General features: G+C 40.9%; 1 protein-coding gene across 1 annotated transcript in view; it reads right to left on the bottom strand.

Moving 5' to 3' along the window:
- Nucleotides 1-223: 223 nt before the first annotated feature.
- The window catches only part of col8a2 (collagen, type VIII, alpha 2), a 60089-nt gene continuing 36459 nt past the window's right edge, over nucleotides 224-23853 (bottom strand). The window contains exons 2-3 of the mRNA XM_036566379.1: nucleotides 14407-14590; nucleotides 224-4991 (exon numbers count right to left, since the gene is read on the bottom strand). Coding sequence (XP_036422272.1) covers nucleotides 3079-4991; nucleotides 14407-14563 — 2070 coding nt within the window. The 5' untranslated portion in view covers nucleotides 14564-14590 and the 3' untranslated portion in view covers nucleotides 224-3078. The remainder of the gene's footprint in view (nucleotides 4992-14406; nucleotides 14591-23853) is intronic.

The raw sequence follows: 23853 nt of genomic DNA, 5'->3' as shown, positions 1-23853 counted from the left end.
TAATACCAATTATGTGCAGAGAAAAGTTTGTGATTTTAGACCTTGTGAAATACATTTTACCAAAAATGTGTTCGTACTCCCCCCTAGTGTTATATTTCAAACTAATAACTCAGCAAGATTCAGACAAATCAAATTATGATAACTGCAATTTTAACTTTGGACAGTTCAAATTGCCATAAAACAATGAGAACAACAACAAAAGACTTTACCTTTTTTTTTTTTTTTACAAGAAAATCTTTATTGATGTTGTATCAATACTATCAAGTACTGCAGATTTCGTATAAGCTGACAAAACATTTTCAGTCAAAAGAGTGCATTTAATACCCAAGGCCTATTGCACAGCGTGAATGCAACAGCCATGTATACAACAACAAAATCCTATAATCTGATACATAGTACATTAAAAAAATAGAAGAAATAAAGGTTGACAAAATATTCCTTTAACAATGGTAGTATGCTAACTACAATACTTGTCAATGCTGTTAAATATTTATTTGTACATGTTATTTCAAAGGGTGCTTCGGTAGGCAGACATTCTTGCTGATTTATCACATATGTATAAATACACCTTCATTAAGTTCATGTGCAAATGGGATTAGTTGTTTGAAATCATCTCGTCCAAAACAAACAAAAATCCCTTACAAACCGAAGCTAGAATCTTCTTTATTTTAAAATGAAAGGAAAACAAAGTCTAGCAGTTCTGAGAGGAAACAGTACAATGAATCTACCTGACAATTTTCTATCCATTTCACTCACTTTAAGGAAGGCGCTGTATTTTTAAAAACCAAAGGCCTCCATGAAAATAAATGGAAAGGATTACATGTTAATATAAATGAAATGATCAGTTTATCACAAATGTAATAACACATTTGAAGTAATTATTTCAATGACAGGGAAAGGCCTCTGAGAATGCTGGCTGACTATACTGGCACAGTGAAAAGCAGGTCATTAGTGGATAAATGATGATGATGATGACTAATGCATGTCATTTCAAGTCTTTTTTGATATTTCAGGGTTCAGACTTTGCCAGTATGTTTCTAATGACAGTAATATGTTAGTAACCAGTTAATCTGTTTAAAAGCCATGCAAGCTGTTCACACTTTATCAACATTCTTTGTTTTATTCTTTATACAATCCTACAGTTCACAAGATGAATATATGTTTAGGCCACCAAGCTATTACATTTACTTGATGCTCCCCCTCACAAAAAACCTCTTTGTTACAAGTTTCTAAGAGAATGGGGGCAATATAGGACTTCTAGGATACAGGTGAAACAATAGCAACCTATTCACTTGTCTACACTACTAAAATTTTGCCATAGCCAAACCTAACGATCGACTTATAAGCTATATTTAATGGCAACTGTGTAAAAGGCACACTCTGACATTCACAAAAAGGTTTCGACAGCGGGCCATTCTTACAGCCCATCATAACATGTATGCTTTTTTGAGAGGTTTATTAATATTACAACCCAGTGTGAAGAATTATTGTTTATCTGAATCTGTAAATGCCTGTACTTATTTCTTTCTATTATGACAGTTTTCAGTGAACCAGTTAATGTGTTATTTTGCTAATAAGCATTCTATTCCCAAGTCTGTCATGTCTGTTTATACATATAATATCATAGTCTGGTCCAGACAGCCAGAGATCAGAAATGACAATCTCAGTGTCTAATCACAGATGGCATAAATGACTGTTTTTAAAAGACACAACAGGTAAGAGCTCTCAGTAACTGCCATTTTAAGCCACTATATCTGATTTATGAACAGTGGCAAATAGGGATCAGGCGAAATTAGACAATTTTTGACAGGAAGGTCCAGTGCATTTGTCAAATCTGTTCATAATCATGAACTAATCATTTAATTTTTTCTTTTTTGAAGTCATTTTTGTGCAAGCAATTTACTTATTCAAAGTAATGAACATCTGAATAGTAATTTGGGATGTCGTGCACAATCCCAAGTAATTAATGGACCAAATGTTCCACAAAGCAAATGGCACAGTTCACAGATGACTCACCGCCATGTCTTCAAGCAACGTTTGTTAAAGTTCTGAAAGTAAATCTAATTTGAATGACTCCTGGATAAAGTTATACAGGATAGACAAAATTATTCAGCTAGGGATGCTTGCCATTTAATATTATTAAACTTTATAAAGTACAGAATTCATCACTCAGATAATTGCTGATGTCATATAATGGCCATGGAACGTATTGCATAACAACACAATGTCAAAGGCACTACAAACGGAAGGAAAGGCTGGTTTGCATATGTTGGAGTTTTACAAATAACCATTGTGCCTCTACACTCTTAATCCACTAGCAGTCCATTAATTACTAAAATGTTCTCATAAAATATATGCTAGTAATATGGGGAAATAATACTTGTGTAGTCTTTAGTATTGTTACATATTGAAACTTATTTTGCATTCAAAATAATATCCAAAAGCTTTCCACTTCAAGGATAAGGACAAACCTCTTCACATAGATATCACCAAATCAGGCATATTAGCAACAAATTGTAAGTAAACAAAAACACATTTCATGACTTTGGGTTTAGATTTATGACTTCACTCCCTACAGTAAACTTAAAATCATCAGGGTAGTAAAGAATATCTGTCAACATAAAATGTGGCACTGAATGAAAAGCCTATGTGAAAAAGAAATGAGAGGAAAAGTTTGAACTGAATGTGACTGCAGCCAGGGGAACACAACCCCAGAGTCAAAAAGATGGAGTTCGATGGGAGTCAGAACATTTGGCAAAGTGTGCAGTCACATGGGTAAAACTGTTACTTACACATTGTCTGATTCCAATAAACAACAACATCAATTAAAATAACAACAACAGCAACAATAATAATACAACACTTATAATAACGTTATAATATAGGCTGGAGATACGAAAAACAAAGGAAAACATTAATAAAATCAGACATTTCAAAAGGCTAAAACAGCATAAAGTTTTCATCTCCTGCTTTTATCTAGGCTTGTCTGTTGTTCAGTCTTTCCTGTTATTGCTGTTACAGGTGTTACTTGAGTGACTGCAGAGCACTGGAATAATAACTCATGGATAATATAGACTGTTATGTAGGGCACAGTAGGAACCCTGAGAAGGATGAATGGATGTACTCAGTGGAGTAGAGCCCATTTGCTTGGTCAGATGGCATCTGCACCCAAACCTGGTCGTTCTCCTTCAGCTCCAGCACTGCACTACCTGATGCCTGGTCCATATAACCCTTCTTGTATTCATCGTAGGTGTAAGTGGCAGGCACATTGTTTTTGTACAGTGCCACCCATAGGCTGGTTCCCTTTACATGAACATGATAAGCAAAGTAGTAGATTCCAGGCAAAGGGCTGGTGAAGATGCCAGTAGCAGGATTGTAAGCATTCTGCCCATTGTACAGAGTCCTGTCAAATTTGATGGGCATACCAGATGGTGGGAAAGGTGTGGTGAGGATGGCAGTGAAAGCTGGAGCCATTGTGGCAGAAATCGCACCAACACCAAACTGTGGTTTTTCAACACCGGGACCTGTTATTGATTCCCCAGCTATATCAGGCCCTTGAAGCCCTGCCACTGTAGTATCTCCGTTAGAAGGCCCAGGTGGGCCAGGTGGGCCAGGAGGACCTGGAGGGCCTTGGATACCATTTAATCCAGCAGGGCCTGGTTTTCCTGGTGGTCCTTGTGGTCCTGGTAATCCCTGGTCCCCATTCTTTCCATTCCCTGGGAGTCCTGGCGGACCTTGCTCCCCTTTCAACCCTGGAATGCCCTGCGGTCCCATATGGCCTGTGGGTCCGGGTAGACCAGGAATACCAGATAAGCCACGTGGTCCTGGGGGCCCTGGAAAACCATTTTCTCCTTTTGGTCCTGGTACCCCAGACAGACCTGGATTACCTGGCAAACCAATGTGACCTCCTTCACCTTTAGGACCTGGTTTTCCAATGGCTCCATTTGGCCCAGGAAGCCCTTTATCCCCTGGGAGGCCAGGCTTACCTGCCAAACCACTGGGACCTTGATCTCCTCTGAGCCCTGGCAAGCCTGGAGGTCCTTGAGGACCTATATCTCCCTTCAGACCAGGCATGCCATGTTTTCCTGGAAGACCCATTGGACCTTGTTGACCTGGAGGCCCTGGCTGGCCATTTGGCCCCATATCACCTGGAAGACCATCCAGCCCATGTTCTCCTTTATCACCTGGAGCTCCCGGTAACCCAGAGAGACCTCTATCTCCTTTCTGTCCTATAAGGCCAGGTTTACCATAGCCAGGAGCTCCAGGAAATCCAGGGGGACCCCTGACGCCTGGTTCACCTTTTGGTCCGAGTGGACCTGGTCTTCCAGGTACACCATCAACCCCAGGCTTTCCCAGTCCAGTTGGCCCTGGTGGCCCTTGCTGTCCTGGAGGACCAGCATCCCCAGGAAGACCTTGATGTCCTGGAAGTCCTTGGTCTCCTTTTGGCCCCGAAGGCCCTGGTAACCCATTAAGTCCAGGTTTGCCCACACCTGGATTTCCAGGAGGTCCAGAAGCTCCTTGAAGGCCAGCTGGGCCCCTGATGCCTGGTGGACCTGGCTTACCATTGCCATTTTCGCCCTTGAGCCCCTTCTCGCCAGGCAAACCACGACCACCTTTTGGCCCTGGTTCACCTCTAGATCCTGGTGGACCTCGAACTCCAGGAAGCCCTGGTTTGCCATTCAGTGAGAGACCTGCAGGTCCAGGTGACCCTGGTTGTCCTGGTAATCCCCGGGCTCCAGGCTCACCTTGAGGTCCCACCTCACCATTGTTTCCTGGTAGCCCTTTGGGCCCAACTTTTCCTGGCAGACCTGGTAGTCCTGGCTTTCCAATTCCTGGCAAACCAGGTGGTCCCTGGGGTCCTGGCTGACCATTAAGACCTGGTTTCCCGATACCTGGTTTCCCTGGTAAACCTGAGGGACCAGGTGGGCCCCTAGGTCCGGGCTTCCCTTGAGGGCCTGGCTCCCCTTTCACCTTCGTCGAAGGCTGATAGTCTGAAAAAGAAAACGGAAGTCATGGTACATGAGCAACACAAGACATATTCTTTCACAAATTGTCACTGTTGGTACAAAACGATCTCCAAAATTATAACCTTTCAGGAGAAGAAAAAAACACTCTTAAATTTGAGTGGAAGTTAATATAAACATATTTTATCCCAAGTAATTTTTAGGCAGTTCTATTGGTCCATTTATTATGACAATCTCACCCAATGTAAAGGACAGCTGGTGTTTTCAAATTCTACCAAAAAAGAGAAACAACAAAAATGAAAATATAAGGTTTTGTTCTGACAGCTCTAAAATACTGCTATGTCTTATTAATGTTTTGTTGAGTGGTTTATATGTTAAAGGACTGGTTTTGCTTCACAGAAAAATTATATTAAACTATAAAGAAATATATCTTATATGATAACACATACAACACTTTACAAGAAAACACATTCACTGAATAGCTGCATCTACAATTGTATTCCGGTTTCCTCGCACAGTCCAAAGACATGTGGTCAGGCCAATTGGATATGCTAAACTGCCCCTAAACTGGTGTGAGTGTGTGAATGTATATGTCTGTATGTCTGCACTGTGATGGACTGGCGACCTGTCCAGGGTGTATCCTGCCTTCCGCCCAATGACTACTGGGATAGGCTCCAGCTCCCCTCACAACCCAGAGGCATACCAGAGGCATAAGTGGCTTAAAATATGTGTGTGTGTGTGTGTGTAATCAGAATAGCCACCAGGGATGCAAGAAGTACACTCATAAAAAAGATAGCTCTTCAAGGGTCCTTTAGCAAAGGAAATGGTTCTATTTAGAACCATGACTTCTATATAGAACCATTTCATGTAATTTCCTTGCATGATGAAATGGTTCTTCAGACTCATGGAGAATGTGCTGTATATGGTTGTATATAGCACCAAAAAGATTCTCCTATTGTTCTGATGTCAAGCATAGCAGAACCCTTTTTGGTGCTAAGTAGAACCCTTTTCAAAAAGGTTCTATATAGAACCACATATGACACATTCTCAATCAATCTCAAGAACCATTTCACCAGGCAGAGAACCATTTAAGCATGAAAAGATTTGATATAGAACTTATGTTTCTTAATAGAACCATTCTCTTTTCTAAAGAACCCTTGAAGAACCACCTTTTTTAAGAGTGTACAAAAACAAATAACTTATAAATAACTTAATACTACTGTGATATAAGTTAAAATCCATGAACCTGCCTCTCTACCATGCTAAGCATCACCAGCTTACTGACTACCGGCTCTGCCTTTACATCATGCCTACTCAACCTGATTTAGTTGTACTTCTGCGTTTGTGTTTAAGAGCTCGTTTATATACAGATGTATATTTAAAGGTGAATTCACATGTATTTCCAGTCCAAAAGTCCCAACAATTCATGAGATGTGAGACAAACAGTTAAAATGACTATTATTTTCGTTGGATCAAGGGTAAAAGTGTTAACATGTAAACTTCAAATACTTAAAAATGGTACTATGGCACTTAATGGACATGCTTAAGAGGAAAACCCCATGAAAACTTCAAATGTATGCAGAGAAGCTAATAAAGTCTCATGGGATAAAGAATAAGACACAAACAAAAGACAAAGAGAAGACGAATGTTCCCCAGCAACGCTCGACCTCTGTGGAATGCCAGCAGGGATGGTCATGACATTTACTAAGAATGTCTGAAGGTGATCAAGGGTCTCCAAACTAAGCCAGTCAGAAACAAATAACTTCAGCTTATAATCAACTAATTTCACTACACAATTTTATATTCAGCCCTTGCAACGAAAAACACTATATGAGACATTCTTGTAAAAATTATTTGATGCCCTGTATTTAAAATGTAGTGGTCACTAAATTGTAAATAAAGAACAGTTTGGCTTTTTAATGTAAAACATTGTACAAAATAAAATAGACAACAAAATAACTGATAATAAAAAAAAAGTGGAATGGTTAATATATGTTTTTTCACTGGAGAGGCTCATTATCCAAACGTGGCATGGTCTTCAGATAAAATTTCATGAGTGGTATAATATTGTAGGATGTGCACAGTACTGGCAGCTGCTCACAGAAGTTATTTGACATGTTTAGGGTTATTTTATTGATTTTATTTTGAAGGATACCGGTTTAATACCCACACAAACAAACAAACAAACAAACAAACAAAACAAAACTAGTACTGTGACTCTACTGTGCATTTCTGATGCCCCCTTGTGGGTACAACAGTCCATTGCAGCAAATCTGGAACGTCAACAAAATACTACTGTTTTAAGTTTGTGAAGCATATTGAGTGATACGAACTTGGTGGCATCTTACAATAACCCTATATAGAAGTTTCTTGTTCATTACACTTTCTGTCTGAAGTACAGTGACTATTTTTTAGGAGGCAGCCCTGATATTAAAATCAGTGTCACCAACTGAATCTATCCACAAAAATGTTCTCAGATTACCTTTCAGTTCCGAAGATTTTATTTTAACACTACCAACACATTTTGTTAAAATAGTGGATGTCTTCCAAAATGCCATATTTAAGTGTGTTCTCTGTAGACGATGTGTTCTCCTAAGCATGACATTTGACTGGGGTTGCACAAACTTTATCAAAGCTCCAGAGCCTGATATTTTGACACAGTTTCAAATATTCTCAGTTTTTACAAATGTGATAAACCCAATTCAATTTTCACCAATGAATTACATTGCATTAGTCAATCATGTTCTAGTGTTGGACATCTCCATCCAGTTCCATCCACTAAATATCTGTGAAATTAAATAAAGTGTAGTTTCACATACACATTTTATCAGTCAGTTCACAAATGTGTTTATCCTCTTAGACTTAACAGCTCACTAAAAAAGAGCCGAGTCCTACTTGCAGTTCTTTTTAACATCCACTTGGTGGTAGTAGCTGCACTAGTCTACAGTTGTTTGCAGTCCAGCCATAAAGACAAGCTCAGGTCACAGAATGTTCTGCATTACTGAAGTAGCAATACATGATTAGTCATCTTTGCATTTCTGAGTACAGTGAACGGTAATAATTAGTAACAGAAGGTACTGGAGAAGATTCCTAATGTAAAGAATTGTGACTGATTTGCACAGTCAAAAGCCAGTGTCAGCACTTAATAATCCATGTCTGAAGTTGACTGACATATTTTACTGCTTGTCATGTCTGCATGTCATGAATGCACACATTCAGCTGAAACCCATGTTACAGTTTGGCTGTATCTATAAATCACACAATGCATGAACGATGAAACTGCACTCTGGGGGAAAAAAGCAGCTAAGAATGAAAGGTTACTTCCACTGTGAAAAAATCAGACACACACACACACACATTCACCAACTACAACACAGGTAACAGCTACCAGATGCTTAGACGAGCACGTCTTGTGTAGCGTTCCAAAACTAGGCCAATCAAGGCTTTATCAGTAGTTGCCAAAAACTGGATGGCCATCAGCACAAACAGCTACAGGCAACATTACACTCACCATAATCAAAGAGTCAAACTCGTAAGAGAACTTGTATGGGAAAATGTGTCTTTACTTTGAGCTTCAATGTTTTTGTGATTGTCTTGGTTCAGGATTTTCGTCTCACGATCTGATCCAGGTTCTCTGATACTAAATATTAGATGATACCAGTCCAATTTGATTTTTGGGGGGATTTTTACTCAATATTTTCCCCTTTTACACAATGCAACCAAGCTGGGAAGATGAAGGCCAGCACATGCTTTCTCCAAGACACGTGAAGTGCCAGGACATCGAACTGCCACTAACACATCATTAGACAGCTCAACATGCTTGGAGGAGAACTGCCAGTTCTATTAAGCTAACAGATGCCTGCACTGGCCAGCAGCACATAGAGGAAGGGCCACCATACTCAACCAAAGAAAGTGAGACTAGTTATGCTCATTTTATTCCTGAGGCATCTCCAGGGATCCAGATCGAAATGGGGATTGACCTCACAATGACAGTTGCTGACCTATAGGCATGAACAAACAGAGTCAAACTCAGCAGCAAATCCCATCAAAATCTCCATTTCAGACTAGGGCCGAGACGTTTCCCAAACAATAAAACTTGTGTGTTTTTGTTTAGTGAGACGACAGTTTATTACTTTATTTATTACTGCTACCTTGCAAAACTAATATTTGATATTTTCCAGAGATGTTATCAAGCAAAGCTATCTGAACAGGACCAGGGATGAGTTATACAAGTCCATTTATTGCCACTTATAAAGTCCTAAAAACTCAAAACTGGAAACCACGTTAACGTTTCAAAAACATATCTGAAATCGCTGGCAAAAATGGGATAAATAGCTTTAAGCTTTTGGCTAAAATAACTAACATAATTTTTTTTTTAGTTGTTCTGGCTGCTGTTCATGCACATATCTTCACCAAGGGGGTGGGGGTTCCTGTGCGCGGCTTTACCAGCAAAGTGATTGGGTCATTTAATTAAAGGGCTTGACTTTCCCCATTAACAAATGCTAAATTAGGCGTTACAAGCTGTCTTTTCAACTTTCAACCAATGAACTGTCTCCTCCTCCTTTATAATGTACTTTGGTTGAATACACTGACACTGTTTAAGAACAGGTTTTGGACACATTATTATATTATAGCCATGATATATGGTGGTACTGAAAGTTTTAGTCAGTCAGTGGCCCAGTTGTCTTTTGTAAGTCATTAAAGTTTGTTATCTGTCAGATAATCAGCACATTTTATTACTATTATTATTATTATTATTAGTATTAGTAGTAGTAGTAGTATAGAGACAATACATTTTGCTCCATCACTTTTGGAGATGGTGCCACCCCTAGTAAAACCAACCCAATTTAGGTAAGATATGCTAGGCTAATTACTGTAAAATGCTACAGTAAAATTAACATGTTTGCACAGTTGACTTGACATAAGAGCCAAGAGAACCGACCATGATTTCAGTCACTTTAAAATTCTGCAGAAAATTCACTTTATTTTTATACTTTATGTCTATGTAATGGCGTACATTCAGAATTGATATAATTTGGTTTCTGTGGACTACTGATGTAAAATAACCGTTTTATAGTGTGGTGAAAACACTATAAAGTTGTTCTAACACATGCAGAGCAGCCTGCTCTTTTCTCTTTGTTTTTAACACATTGTTATTGCTAGTGATAAAAGTGTTAAATGGGAGAGGTGGTGGGGCATGACCAGTAAAGCAGAACGCTTTTGGAAATGCTTTTAGTTTTTGTACCATTCAGTGAAAAAGTTGTGAGAGTGTTTTGTACATGTTTCTGCTGGCAAAAAAGAGTGGAAGCGTAATAGCTATGCACTCGCATTTTACAATCAGCCAGTTTTACCCTGTTTTAACAAGCTTAAACTAGCTAAACTTCGTTTTAACCCTGCACTGAAAAAAATGTGTGAATTTACTTGATTCAAATGTGTAGATGAGTGAAATATATGGCATCAACACAATTACTCTCGTTCTTTTTACTTAATTTGAGATGGGTGAGAATCGTGCTGTATTTATTTTATGAATGTGGAACTGAGGTACACGATTACAAATCTTAATTTGAGCAGCTTGTTAACTTCTGAAAATGTCTGTTTAAGGCACCTGATCACAGTGGTGTAAATACAGAGCAAAGGATTCCAAGTTTTAATATGGCCAAATACATGATTCATTAAAATCCCATTCTACTGGATCAGGACATTCCCATTTAAAATATAAACATAATTAAACATTACAACAGTACTCACAGTGTATATTATGCTAATCACACTGCGCTCTCCTGATTTGATGGCATTCTCATCTCAGAAAATAAGCAAAATGCATAAACCAAAAAAGTTCACTACTTTCACACCTCACAACAGATCTGAAGATAATCTTTTCTCATTTCTTCTTTTAATGATTTGGCACTGGGAAAGATAAAAGTGACAATACACTACTTTTATTGTATTTACTTACTTATTTCTTTTTTGACTTTTTATGATTTGTCTTTATAAACCTCTGTTTAGTTAAAGGCCTAGACGAGCAGAGGGTGGGCTCACTGATTCGGCACCAGGTGGGTAATTAAACCGAGTAGCTCAGACATCTCCCTCTGGAGCTTAAGCAAGCAGGTAAACCAATCAAAGCCCATATAAAACCAGCACGACAGTTAAGAGCGCAGGGCCATAAATGGTTATGCTCCATTCTCTCCTACAGCTGGCCTTTTTTCTCTCGCTACCTGTGAAACAGAGACCTCCTAGATCCAGCAGATGAGAAAGAAGTGTTCTAATCCTAATGCCTGTCGTGGCTTTCTCATCACCCTCTGGCTGCTTCGCCTGCTCTCCACTGTTTCCCTCTCTTCTCCTCTTTGATTCCCTCCCTGGCAGGCCTAGAATTGGAGTATATGTGCCTGTGATATACTGCTCCAAAGGGAGTCAACTTCAACCCACCCCATCCCTCTCCAGCCCTCTCTCTTCTTCTCTCCTCCTTTTGACACGTTCACAATGCTCCTCATAAATCAGTGAGGGGAGAGGAGACACTAAACGACAAACCGTTCCTGTCCTCTCATTGTTCATCCTTGCTACTCTCGCAGTCTGACACACTTTTGGCTCCTCTCCCTGACCCCTCATTGCCTGAAGAAACTATAGCTCAGACTGAAGACAGAGAGATTGGGTTCTGTGCCCAAGTCTGATACAGTCATCCAAATACTCAGTTGCCTATGTGGCATTCTGATGTTGACAGAGGATTTGGAGACACTTCAAGCCCACCATCCAAATGTTAGATCTTATTGATGCCACAAAGTTAAGCCTTTTATAGCCATCTACAAATTTTATGATAATTGCATGCCTAACTGTCTGCATAAAAAAAATTGTCTGCATGTTTCAAAGGTCGAGATGTAAAAAAAGTAATTGAGAGAGCTTTTATGTATTTATGAAATGGTTCACTGTAGAGAAAATCAGATGTGTTTAAGGTAAACTGTTTTATGTACTCTACAAAACCACTAGTAAACCTACATATGTCTTCTGAGTTTTTATAGATAATGTTGATAATGGTAAAATTGTTGTAAATCTGAAAAATACATTATTCTGGGAACTACTTTGCCTTGCAATGCCCTGCAAGTTCCTCTCTGCCATAAATGGATTTTAAAAGTATGTATTTAGGCCCAAACCTTCTCAATACTATCCTAAAACAATGTCTCAGGCATCAGCCAGCGTATTCATGACCATTTCATGTAATAACTTTCTGTGAGGTAGCTTTCAGAGGCATTCAAATCTTCAGACATTTGGTTCCTATCACCACCACATTTAATTGTGCAGACATTTTAAAAAATTGGTGGAATTTCCCTTTAATCACATTTTTCTTCCATTTTCTTTGAACACGGCATTAGGGAGGGTTTTTGAGCTAGCTAAGCATTCATTCAATAGGTGGTGGCTGTAGGGGGTGGTGGGAGGTGAAACATGGTATTACTGGATAATATTATTTTTTCCACTGATTAGAGGTGGGAATATTTAGGCACCTCAGGATTCTATTCGATTTCATTCAGGATGCTAAGATGTGATTCTTAGTGACTCTCGATGTGTCTCAGTTTTTTATATTTAAAGCCTACATTATGATTTGTTTACCTACATTTGTCTTTAATGAGTACTGCTAGCTCATCTAAATTTGGAAGAATCCCAAACTTGTTAAGTGTATAGGCCTTTTTGACCGTCTTCACCGGTTTAGATATTAACGTATACAGCAGGCATGTCCAAACTTTTTTCAAAGAGGGCCAGATCATACCACATCAAGATACTTGAAGACCACAATACTAATCACAAATGATTAAAAATATTAAGTTTTCAAACTATCAGCTCATATAGTCTGAGCTTTCTGTGAGCTACTGTGTTTCCTATCACTGTATAAAAGATCATTTGCTCAGAGCAATTTGGATCGGTAGGCACTTATAATAAATAAATTGTTTGGAAGTAACAATAACACATCTAATGTATTAATTATATTCATACTCAAGTGTTTACTTGATCAAAATATAATTTGTAAGACAAACTAAACAAAAATCTATCCATTTTTATTTTTGTTAGATGATGTCTTTACAGATCAAATAAACGCCACAAGCTTATTCAGAAAACACTTTATTAAATGAGAAGAGCAGGTTAAATAGCACAAATAGCCAAGTTTAACCTTAAAGGGTTAATATTTACTGAATTACTGAATTTGCTCTGATAAGAACTTGGTGCTGTGAGGTCCTGCCTTCTCCTGAATAGTATTTGTAATGTCTGTGCTTTGTATCACATCTATTGATATTAAATTTATTCCAGTCTTTTGACATATGAGGCACAAACATTTGCTGTGGCTCTTGATGAAAGAGTATTCAAATTTGTATCTCGCAAAAATCGCCAGCTCTCAGTGTTAAGTTGCTATATGGTTGTTTTGTGCTTTATGCCTGTAGTCTTGATTAAATGTCATTCGGTAAATCAAGTTGCAGGTCTAGTCAGAGAAGAAAGGCTCTAAAGTTTTAGCTAACCTCTTTACCACAATGTGGGGCATTAACACTGAAAGTTTGCGGTACTGCTGCCACCATCAGGTGAGAGGAAAATCTTGGTATTGGCTGGCAGGCCATTTATAACGCACTTTAAAACAGAAGCCATGGACCACATTTGGCAATGGGACTGGACTTTGGACACCACTGGTACACATTATAGTTGATAGTATTTATTTTTCATACAGCACTGCTCGTTAACACACTAATACAGATCTCCAGACTAAGCATATTCAAAGTGAAGCATGTGATATTTCAGTCATTTCATTAGCTTTGTAATTTTTTGTCATTTAATTGTAAACTTGTGAGTATATAGTAGTGTTGAATGTAGCAATGGCTAATTTTCGTTAGCATTTCAGTGCTCCAGGCTGACTTACTCAGACTGCCTTTAATACTAGCTTTAGCAGTTATAGCCCAAATGTCAACATTGGAAGCTGATGTTGTAACTGATGTTCAGGTGATGCACTTTTTACTTTGTACATGGCAGTTTTTAGATGTTCACATTAGAGATATCTATTTTTTTCCTTCTCCAAGCCAGACTGTGCCAAAGTATCTTATTTTATAATGTGTCCAGGTGTGCATGAGTTTTATACACAAGGAAACAAAGAGCCTATATAAAAGTCCAATTATGACATTTTGTAAAATCAATTCAGAACCTTTCAAGAGAGAATCATGATGCATTTAAGAATCTTTTTTTTTCCACCCCACTGTTGATGCACAGTGATGATATCAAAACTCTGATGTCTGAGATGCAGGTAAAGATCTCTACACTTTATACATACTATCCAACCACTATAAATTATTCAGTAACTACTATAAAACTAGTATGTACGTTACAAAGTTATAACAGTGCGGAATTTAAATACAGGACCTTAGGGTTACGGGGCTTAACTTGCCTGCTTTAGTTACTGCATTTTGTTCACACTTACCAAGATACTGGCCCTTCCCCTCTCTGAAGGGGGGCCCAACTGGCCCCTTCATCATTGGCTGCATGTACTTCATCTGGGGCATAGGAGCATAGCCTCCACCCAGAGCATGGCCCCCCAGCATCAGTAGCACACACACAGGCACCAGCAGCATGGTCATCTACTTTGCAGGCTCAAAGTCTCCAAGCTGAGGAGAGAAAGACAGAATGGATAAAAGAGATAAAGATCAACGCTTGCCGTTTTAGGATAAGATTTTGTAACGTGTTGCATTCACTCCTTTCATGGAGAAATTCTCACACAAGATAGTCTACTGGTAAGATCTAATTAACGCATTAGCGTCAGTGAGAGAGAGGTGTGCCAAAGGCTTCTGGAAGCTGAAGCAAGCAAGTCACTACAGATTAATGCTATCTGGTGTTTTTCTCTGACAACATACCATACTTCTTCTTCAGTTATGAATGAAGCCTTATTACTTCCAGAGATTTTAAGTGATAATTAATTTAAACTTCATCTGCTCTATTTGTGTTGGCTTCGCTGACAAGCCTGGTCGGTTTTCAAAGTGCCACGCCAGCCGGTATTAGAGCCAGTGATACTGTGTAACGCTGCCATGCATAAACAGTTTATGTTATAAAGACTTGATTGGTGTCAGCAGATGGAGCTCTACTGTACTAGCAGGACCTGCATGGTTGGCTACTAGTCTGGTCAGTAAATAGGTGGAATTGAACCCACCAAGGCTCAAGTCTGCCAGAAGAAGCATGCATGCCAAAGCATGGGCTAGGTTCAGGGTTCTTGCTTCTGCCTGTTTGTTTAACCTGTCGTTCCCTGTGACAGCTGCGCTTGTTTGCTTTAATTTGCTCCAGGAAGGAATGATAATTTCATCCTCATGTTACTCATCGCACCAGATATTTACACAGATCTGATCAGGTGAGTGGGAGAGGCCGCTGGGTGGGAGCAGAGCAGTTGTGATGGCGCTATAAATCACTGGGCCCTTAACAGTGCAGATATTAGATTGCTTTGGTCTGGGCTGTTTCTGCGGTACCTTTCTTGTTCTCATTCTCTCTGTGGAGGCCCTGACCCAAACTCTACATTTGCGTTATCCTAAGACCTGTACACTCAGTGAAGCGTTACCAATCTCCTTGGACTCCTCTTTTCCGCTTGCCCTGATGGCTTCCAGACTGCTTCCCTCCAGGACAAGCAGACCTCGGCTTTGATTGAATATGACGAGTGCCTTGGAGATCAAATACTCTCCCTGCTCTCCACCTCAAAGCACAATATGACCCAAAGAGCTCCACCTGAGGAAGGCCTGCTGGACAGAACCAAGGCTCTGCTGAGGGAAGCAGCTTGGAAAGTGTATCTAAAAGCACAAGGACATCCTATCCACAGTCTCCACAGTTCACAGGCTTCAGTTTGCAGTTCTCATTGTTGTTGTTGGATCTTGGGTAGCCTGGCCTAGACACATTCCTAATCTGCTTCACTTCCTCTTTCCTCCTGCAGTGACAGCTTCACACTCCCACTCATAACCACAACTCTGAAGCCAAAATGGGAAAACTCACACATTAGTGTGACAGCAAGTGCAGGTGCAAGCTTTACAGGTCAGTTAAACTTTTTCAAAAACACCACCACACAGCAGGGGCCTCTGAAGAGCCTAACCACAGGTACATTTCAACAGTGTAAAATCGGGTTATCTGGTAAGTGATAAAGGGCCTATATCCTACCTAGATCCTACATTTATCCTATGTTTTATAAAAACATACCCTTTTTTCTCTGAGGTCCACTTATGACATTTGCGTGTTTTTATGTACCAAAAACACTCAGAATTAATTTTCCCACCTTCTACTTCCCACTATTCTCTTAGCATTTAAACATATTCAGATTTTAAAGATGTTTTCATCAGTTAGAACATCATAAAACATATGAATCTTGATTTTTCTAAATATCACTTTTATTAAATAAGATACAATTATTAGATCATTTTGAGTATAAAGTACAGACCAGGACACCAGAGACAATTGTTGCATTCCTCTTTGAGAGCGTCAAAACTCAAAGAAAATTGAGTTTATAAAAATGGTTAATCTTACAAGTGAAGTCTGCTTGGAGGTTTCTAACATCTAATTTACATAGAAAAGGCCTGTCTACATATGTGGACACCATGCATGAAAGGGTACATTTTATGAACAACTTTCAGTGCTGAAATGTAGACTTCTGTTCAGTAGTTTCTGCTTTCTGTATGATATAATCACTTCTCTATTAAACAGCTCTACAGGCATGATTCAAGATTTCAATGGATACAGAAAACAGGCTAAGTGTTTTTGGAGGGAAAGTGCACATTGCAATGTGAGCATGCAAGCCAAATCATTACAGCTGAAAAAAATCCTTTGTTTGATGCATTTCTGTGTTGAATCAGTGGGAAACAAAGAGAAGTACAGGTAACCAGACAGGCTGAGGGAAAACATGGCAAAGAGTAAATCCATGTAGAACTACACCTCCCTGGCTGGTTGCCTCCCCACAAAGGAGCTGGTCCAACTGCAGACCCCCACAGCATGGTCTGGACAGGGAGACGAGAGAAAAGCCAGACGGAAGAAGGCTCAGCCCTGCCATGTTTTCCCACTCAGCGGGACTCCAAACAGGGCACTCTGTGCCTGTTTGCTTTCCCTGATTCACTGTGGTTCGCCAGCTTTTTCCTCTTTTATCATTTTCATTTTTTATTATTATTATTCCTGGAATAGGGGTGAAAGGTCTGCTTGGCTCCAAGAGGAAGCTTTTCGGCTTTGCTGTCACGCCGAGCCCTCTTAGCCATGTGTGACTTTTTCTGCCAGGATGAGCGCATATTTCTGTGGTTTTTGCCGTCCTTTTTTGACTGCCATGTAAAGATGTGAGGCTCAAAAACTATGAACAAGCCTTTGTAATTACTCATGTCTGTAGTAGCATCTGTGTTAGCGCTTGCTAAAAAACACACGCTTCCTCTAAGTTCTCATATGTAGCTGTTTCCCACTCCAGGAAAAACACAATCGCAATACAGACGGGGAGGAAAAGCATGGAGGCCAGAGAGAGAGAGAGAGAGAGAGTGAGAGAGGTGGTGGTGGTGGCAGCTCAGCGTTTGGTTGTTGAATGCTTGGTTGCAGTTGGCTGGGGGGTAAACTGTTCCTGGGGGCTGAGGTTTTGTGGCAAGGGTAATTTAGATGTCTTTAATAGTGTACCCTACATCGAGCAGGCGTCTTAACACTCCCAGCAATCAAAATCAGACATTACTTCTGTTCCACAGGCCAGCACAATCTGTTTATCAAATGTTTTTCTTGAAAAGAGCTGCAGACACAGTTAAATAGTCTCACGCAATCCGTCTGGCCAAGTGTTCACCCGTGCATGCGCACGCACTCGCGCACCCACTGTTTACAGAGTACAGCTGAGGGCTAAACCATACATATGCACACAATAATGGAGGGCTGCCAAACGACTGGCCTATAACGCGGGGAAAAAAAGAGCTTCTAAGGAACCAGAGCCATTCACAACAATTAAAGGTAAGGCCATCCGAACAAGTCCAAAATGGACCAATCTGGCGAACAGCAGTGAGTTTATTTAAAACAGATTTATACACACAAAAAAATGCTTGCATACAAGAATTTACGGTAACAGCTACCAAAATTTAAAACAGAACAGAAAATTGTCTTTAGCAAAAAGAGGGAAATAAGGAAGCATGCTCCTAGTCCTTGAGACACCGCAAACTTCATGCTTTTCTTACACTGAGTAAGCTTTAAAAACAAGTGTATGCTGAGAAAAGGGACTTTGAATTATACGTTCCTAATTCCCCTCTCACCAGATCTGTGAAATGCAATAATACCATGAAATGTTCTCACACAGGCCCTCTTCTGAAAACATATACAGTTCCTTGACAGACAGGCATGGAACAGTAATTCCATAATGTGCTACACTTTTGCTACACCACCTTCTTTTATACTGACTGCCAGTTAGACAAAACAGGCGGCTCAAAACTGAGGCCAAGACTCACAGAGTAATCTCTGAGCCTAACATGGCAGTTCAGGTGGCAAGCAGAACACCAAAAAACCCCAAGAGCCACAAGTAAACACTCCTTCGAAAAGAGCAGGCCTTCTTTTCACCACCTTCATTTAGTGACAGGTGGGTCTCACCAATGTTTGTGCAGTGTGCACTACACTATTACGCTAAACCCACCAACATCCCACAAGAGCCCTGAGGGACAGTAGCCCTCTCAGGTGGAGACAGAGTAAGCACCTGGGCCACTCCACAAGAGTGGACCATGTTTATCTGACTCCTATTTTACAAACCACATAAACCCTGCTCCAGGTATTCCAGAACAAGGAGAGGTTTGTTGAGGCCGTGCTGAAAACACAAATCACGCACATGCACTCTCCAACTTTGTCTTCGCTGCTCACATAAACACATCTGATCTACCTAATGACCACAGAGCGTGAGAGGTTAAGTGAGAGCGTATGTGTGTGTTTTTGCACAACTAGGGCACGTGCCTAGTTGACAGACATGACTCTCATGAGCTGGAGGGAGGTGAGGAAATCGGGCATGAGGTTTTCATTCGGAGAATCCGTGCTTTTGCAGCATGAGGTAAGCCCCAGGGGGACCAAGTGGCACTTACTTAGCAGCCTTCGGCCCCACACCATCCTCATTCAGCCGCTTACTTTTTAGCCTACTGTTTGTGCACATACTGCTTATGACTTATCTGGAGCTCACCGTACTGCTTTGAGGGAACATGCGCAAGCAATTACGAATGCAGCGCTCCTTTTGAACGCAGTATGCATTCACTTTTCGGATGGAGTGCCACATTAACAGTGGGCCTTCACCCCAGCCTCCATGTGTGTAAACTGAAATGGAAGAACTGCTAAATTGGTTCTCAGAGACAGTGGCTTGTGAAGGAGGCCACAAAGTGGCTCTATACCACACTATGCAGTCGTTTCCTGCTGGGCCAACATTTAACGGAATCATTACAAATCAATTATCCATTTAATGCTGCAGGGAACCTGCTGAGGTGTGACATAAGCTGTTTACATTTCCAACGCCAGCTCCATCCATTGCCTTCCCTTTTCCTTCTCTCCATCACTGGAGCTTAGGGTCCTCCAGGTCCCCACTGGGGATTATGCAATGGTCCTCAGCCAAGGCCCTTGTCAAATGAAGTGACAGGCATGCTAATTTAATCACTTCTCCTTTGCTGTTTCACCTTCCCCAAACAGAACTTTGGGTGATGGTGTAGAGGGATGTGGAAAATGTTTCTCTGGTAATTCAGATGTGACCCCCCCCCAGTACAAATGTTCTCTGAAACATTACATGCAACAGACATCATCCATCTTTCTCATCTCGCTCTCTGTCTTGGCTTTGGGAATGATGCACGTGTCTTTAGTAGAGCTGGGGAAACAGTGTGAGGAGTTATGTGCATGCACACGTACATACAGTGTGAGCGTGCACACGCAATAACAGGATGTGTTCCATCAGCATGGGCACTAGCCAAAGGGGATTCAGCAGCTCAGGTCGTTATGGAGAAATCGACTCTAACATTCTTTTGGTCTAAACAATATATTGGCCACTAGGGTGTCTGGAGAAAGAAGTCTGAAAGCATACTTGTTTGAATTCGCCATGCTGTAATTGTCGGGACGCTGGGAAGTACATTCCTTGGGTCTAACAGCATCGAGTGTGTGTGTGTGGCCCCCAAAGCCATGAATGGTAATACTCTGAGCTTCTGCATTTTAGAAAGGAATCAGCCGCTCTCACAATAGTGTCTGGTCACACTCGCATATGTGCACACTGTGGTCAGAACTGTCGTGTCTTCAGGCAGCTGGCACACAGGCAGAATACACAGCCATCTTTCTCCAGGCCATCTTCATGACTTCATGACCAAACTATTCCACATTTCAGCTCATCATGACAATATGAAAACAATACGAGCACTTCAGTTGGGCCAGTAAACATTTGCAGAGACTGATAAATGGCTGTGGAAGGGAGAAATGGTGAGCTCCCACTGAGAGGAACTTTTCATACTTACAAAGCAACACGATTAAGACAGATCACACTACAATTTATGGGTCTTCTTAGGACAAAGCAGCTAAGCTCAAAAGAAAGCATAGCCATTCTTTCCTATTCCACAAGGAGAAAAAATGGCTTGCGTGTATGATCAGGAACCAATATCTGGGGTTCAGTCGCTGTTTTCTTAGAGGAGAATTTCTATATATTTTCCTATATAATGCAATCGTTAAGACGTAAACAGTCACCCAAAGTTGTTTGGTGTGAAACGCTCCATTCTAGAGAAACTCAGAATGTTCTGAGTTTACTCAGATATCTGAAGCATTTAATGCCTCCAACGGGTATTGCAGAAAGTTTGCACAGAAAGTTAATACATAAAAGGGATACAAACAACCACCTGATGCCAAATAACCATCTGATGCCTGAGACATTGTTTCCTGATAGTTTTAACATAAGCTTTTTGGCTGTAATCCATTCATTGGCAAAGAAGTACATGTCTCGTGTTGTAAGTCAAAAAAGTACCCAAAGAAAATATATTTTTTGGATTTATCACTATTGTATCATTATCAACACTACATACAACTCTGAATGATTTTGTTTACATCTGAACGATTGCATTATGAAGACATTTTAATAAATCAGTGGAATTCCCCTTTAAGAGCACAGGGTAATCAAAGAGAATGGAGAGAATGAGTGACACTGTATGTGCATACAAACATGCATGTATGTGTTTTATAAGATAGGGGGAATGATAATCACAGCTCTGCATGACATCTCTTCTAAATACCAAACCACAAAACACACATCCCACGCACACATACACACATATTAGGGCTCGGTATTCTGGGGTCAGCCAGCAGACAGAGCTATACCTTTTCTCTGACCTGGCTGTGCACCTCTAACTCAGTTCCACTGCTGAGGAGATAATGAAGAATTCCTAAACTTTGCCATATCCAAATGCAAATCATTCAAACTCTTCCATAGTCGAAGCCAGTGGTTTGCAGAGTGGGGAGGAGTTAGTTGCAAAAAAATTATATTATTATTTGCATTGTCACAAGCACACAAAACTCTCCTGTTTGGTGGTTATTTCCTGGTGAAGGACCAGTACCAGTGATCCAGCGATCCCAGAGTCCTGGAGTATATCCTACACTGTTTTGTATTCTAAAATGCTCACTTCAACTCAGGAAGGGCTTGTTAATTAGACGACTGGATGGATGAGATGTTAGAGCAGGGAAAATATCACAATATGCATGGTATGGGAACTCTAGAATCAGGGTTCAACCACTGTTCTAACTCACTGAATATCTAATCAAAGCTGAAAATGTGAATAAACTTACTGCTGTAACACTAGTAAGACTAAACATTACCCGAGAGGTGCCACACTCAATAACAATAACAACATGGAGCATGGCTGTGTCTATTAGCAGGTCTTGTTATAGAATTAGAATGAGGATGATTCGAATAGGCCTACTGTTACTGAGGGGACTTCAAGGTTGGTGAATTTCAAAAGGTAAGTCACTCCTTAATTACTTCTGTTAGACTTGCAAAAACTATATGGATCTTGTCATTAATCACTTAAGTTATAGAACGTATCCAGGTAAAGCTAATCCAGCCAGAATAGCGCTCAAGACTATTATTGTGCAGCTCTAACCTCCTAACTGAAACACAGAAGCTCAGTTGGCTTTTCTTGCATGACCTCAGTTTTGGATGTGCCCCTGCCGAGCCGTCTGTGGAGTGTGTTGTCTGTCTGCTCTGCTTTTCTCTGTGACCCGTCTCTCCTCAGACACAGACACAATCTGATCCTTCTGTCCTTCCCCGCCTGCTCCATCAACAAGCTCTGTTTTTCCTCTTACTTCTCTCTCTCGCTTTCTCTCTCTCATTCCATGACTTATTCGAGGTAGAGCTGGCAAAGTTAGCTCTTTTCTCTAACCCTCTTTTTCCCTCTGTTCTCTTTCCTCCAACCACCCCCAATACCCCCCACCCCACCCCACCGTCCACACTGTCTTTCCGCAGCGTACTGCCTGTGTGAATGCTCTTATTGTGGGCTGCCAGGGCCTGACGAAGCAGAGGCCCCTTTTTTCTCCTCACGTCTCTGCTTTTAAACACTGACACGTGCTGGCTGCTCCCCATGTACATTTTCCCCGGGTGGTAAGGGAGGAAGAACAGAGGGAGTGGAGGATGGAGGAGTGGAGCTGTGTGAAGGGATAGATGGATAGATGGATGGATGGAGGAGTGAAAGAGGAAAGTGTGCGGTAGTGGTAGTCAGGTGGGCTGATCAAAGAGCAGTCATCAGCTGGGCATGTTTTTGCTTCCGCAGCCCGTGCCATGCATTCAGTCCAAATGACGAATGGCTAGCACTGCTTCTCCATGTGGGTGGTACTTGTCAGTGGAGCAAGACTTTACATGCGTAGGTGAACTCCCTGGTCATTTCCATAGGGAGGGGAGCATGCACATGCTTATGTCTAATGTGGCTTTGGGGCCCCAGGAATCTGCAAAGCTAAGATTACTTTGGGATCCATGTAGCGAAAGGCATAGACTTCAGTGTGTATCAAGGATGATAAATGAGCACTGTACTTACATCCTGGCCTTCTCCAAAACCCATCCAAATATTTACCTTACAAGTTAATCCAATTACAAAGGCTATGCTTGTTTCTGGTGTCATAAGCTGAAACTGAAGGCACAATTAGAGTCTGGAGTTTTCTGCAACTCATGCCAAAGCCTAAAAGGATCTATGCTTTTTTTTCTGCTTGGGGTGTGAAATTTTGGGTACCACATAATTGGCTTACACAGGGGAAATCTCACATAATCCCAAATTTCATTCCTCTCTCCTAGGCTGGAACAGTTCAGAACCCTGTTCAGTTAGCCTGCAATTATTTCCAGGAGGAGACTTTGGAGACTGGGTTCATGTCCATCATAGCACTCCCTCTGATCCATTTCTGACACCCATTAAAACAGCCAACAAGCTAACGGCTCTTATTGCTGGGAGCTGGATGTGTCATTCAACAGGGGCCTGCCTAAAGACCATGGCACATAGTGAAGTGCTTAGCGAGGGACTGCTAACCATGGCGCCTCCACCCTGACCCATTTCAGATGAGTGCCACAGCAATCAGTGTTCTCCCTCAACCTCTGCTGAATGGGCCAAGACACAAGGTTCTCCTCTCGCATATTCTTGCAGACAGGCTGGCAGCAAAAAGTGCCCAGACTCCTCCATGAGAATAGGGGTGTGGGGGAGGGGGGTGGTTGAGGAGGGGGATTATAATTTAATAAGGGCCAGGAAATCTTTGTCAAATCCCCCTGAAGGGAATGAAATGCCTCAGTGTTCTGATGCAAACTGCAGGCTCAGGGCAGTGGGGTGTTCAGCCAACACATAAGGATGAAGAGACAGATACATTAGAATAGGCACAGGATCACAGGTGTGCTAGAAGACCATTATCAGCTTTGAAAGACCAAAATATC

This window comes from Colossoma macropomum, unplaced genomic scaffold (assembly GCF_904425465.1).
Source record: "Colossoma macropomum unplaced genomic scaffold, Colossoma_macropomum, whole genome shotgun sequence".
Classification (NCBI taxonomy): Eukaryota; Metazoa; Chordata; class Actinopteri; order Characiformes; family Serrasalmidae; genus Colossoma; species Colossoma macropomum.
This window is presented reverse-complemented; position numbering and strand designations above follow the sequence as displayed.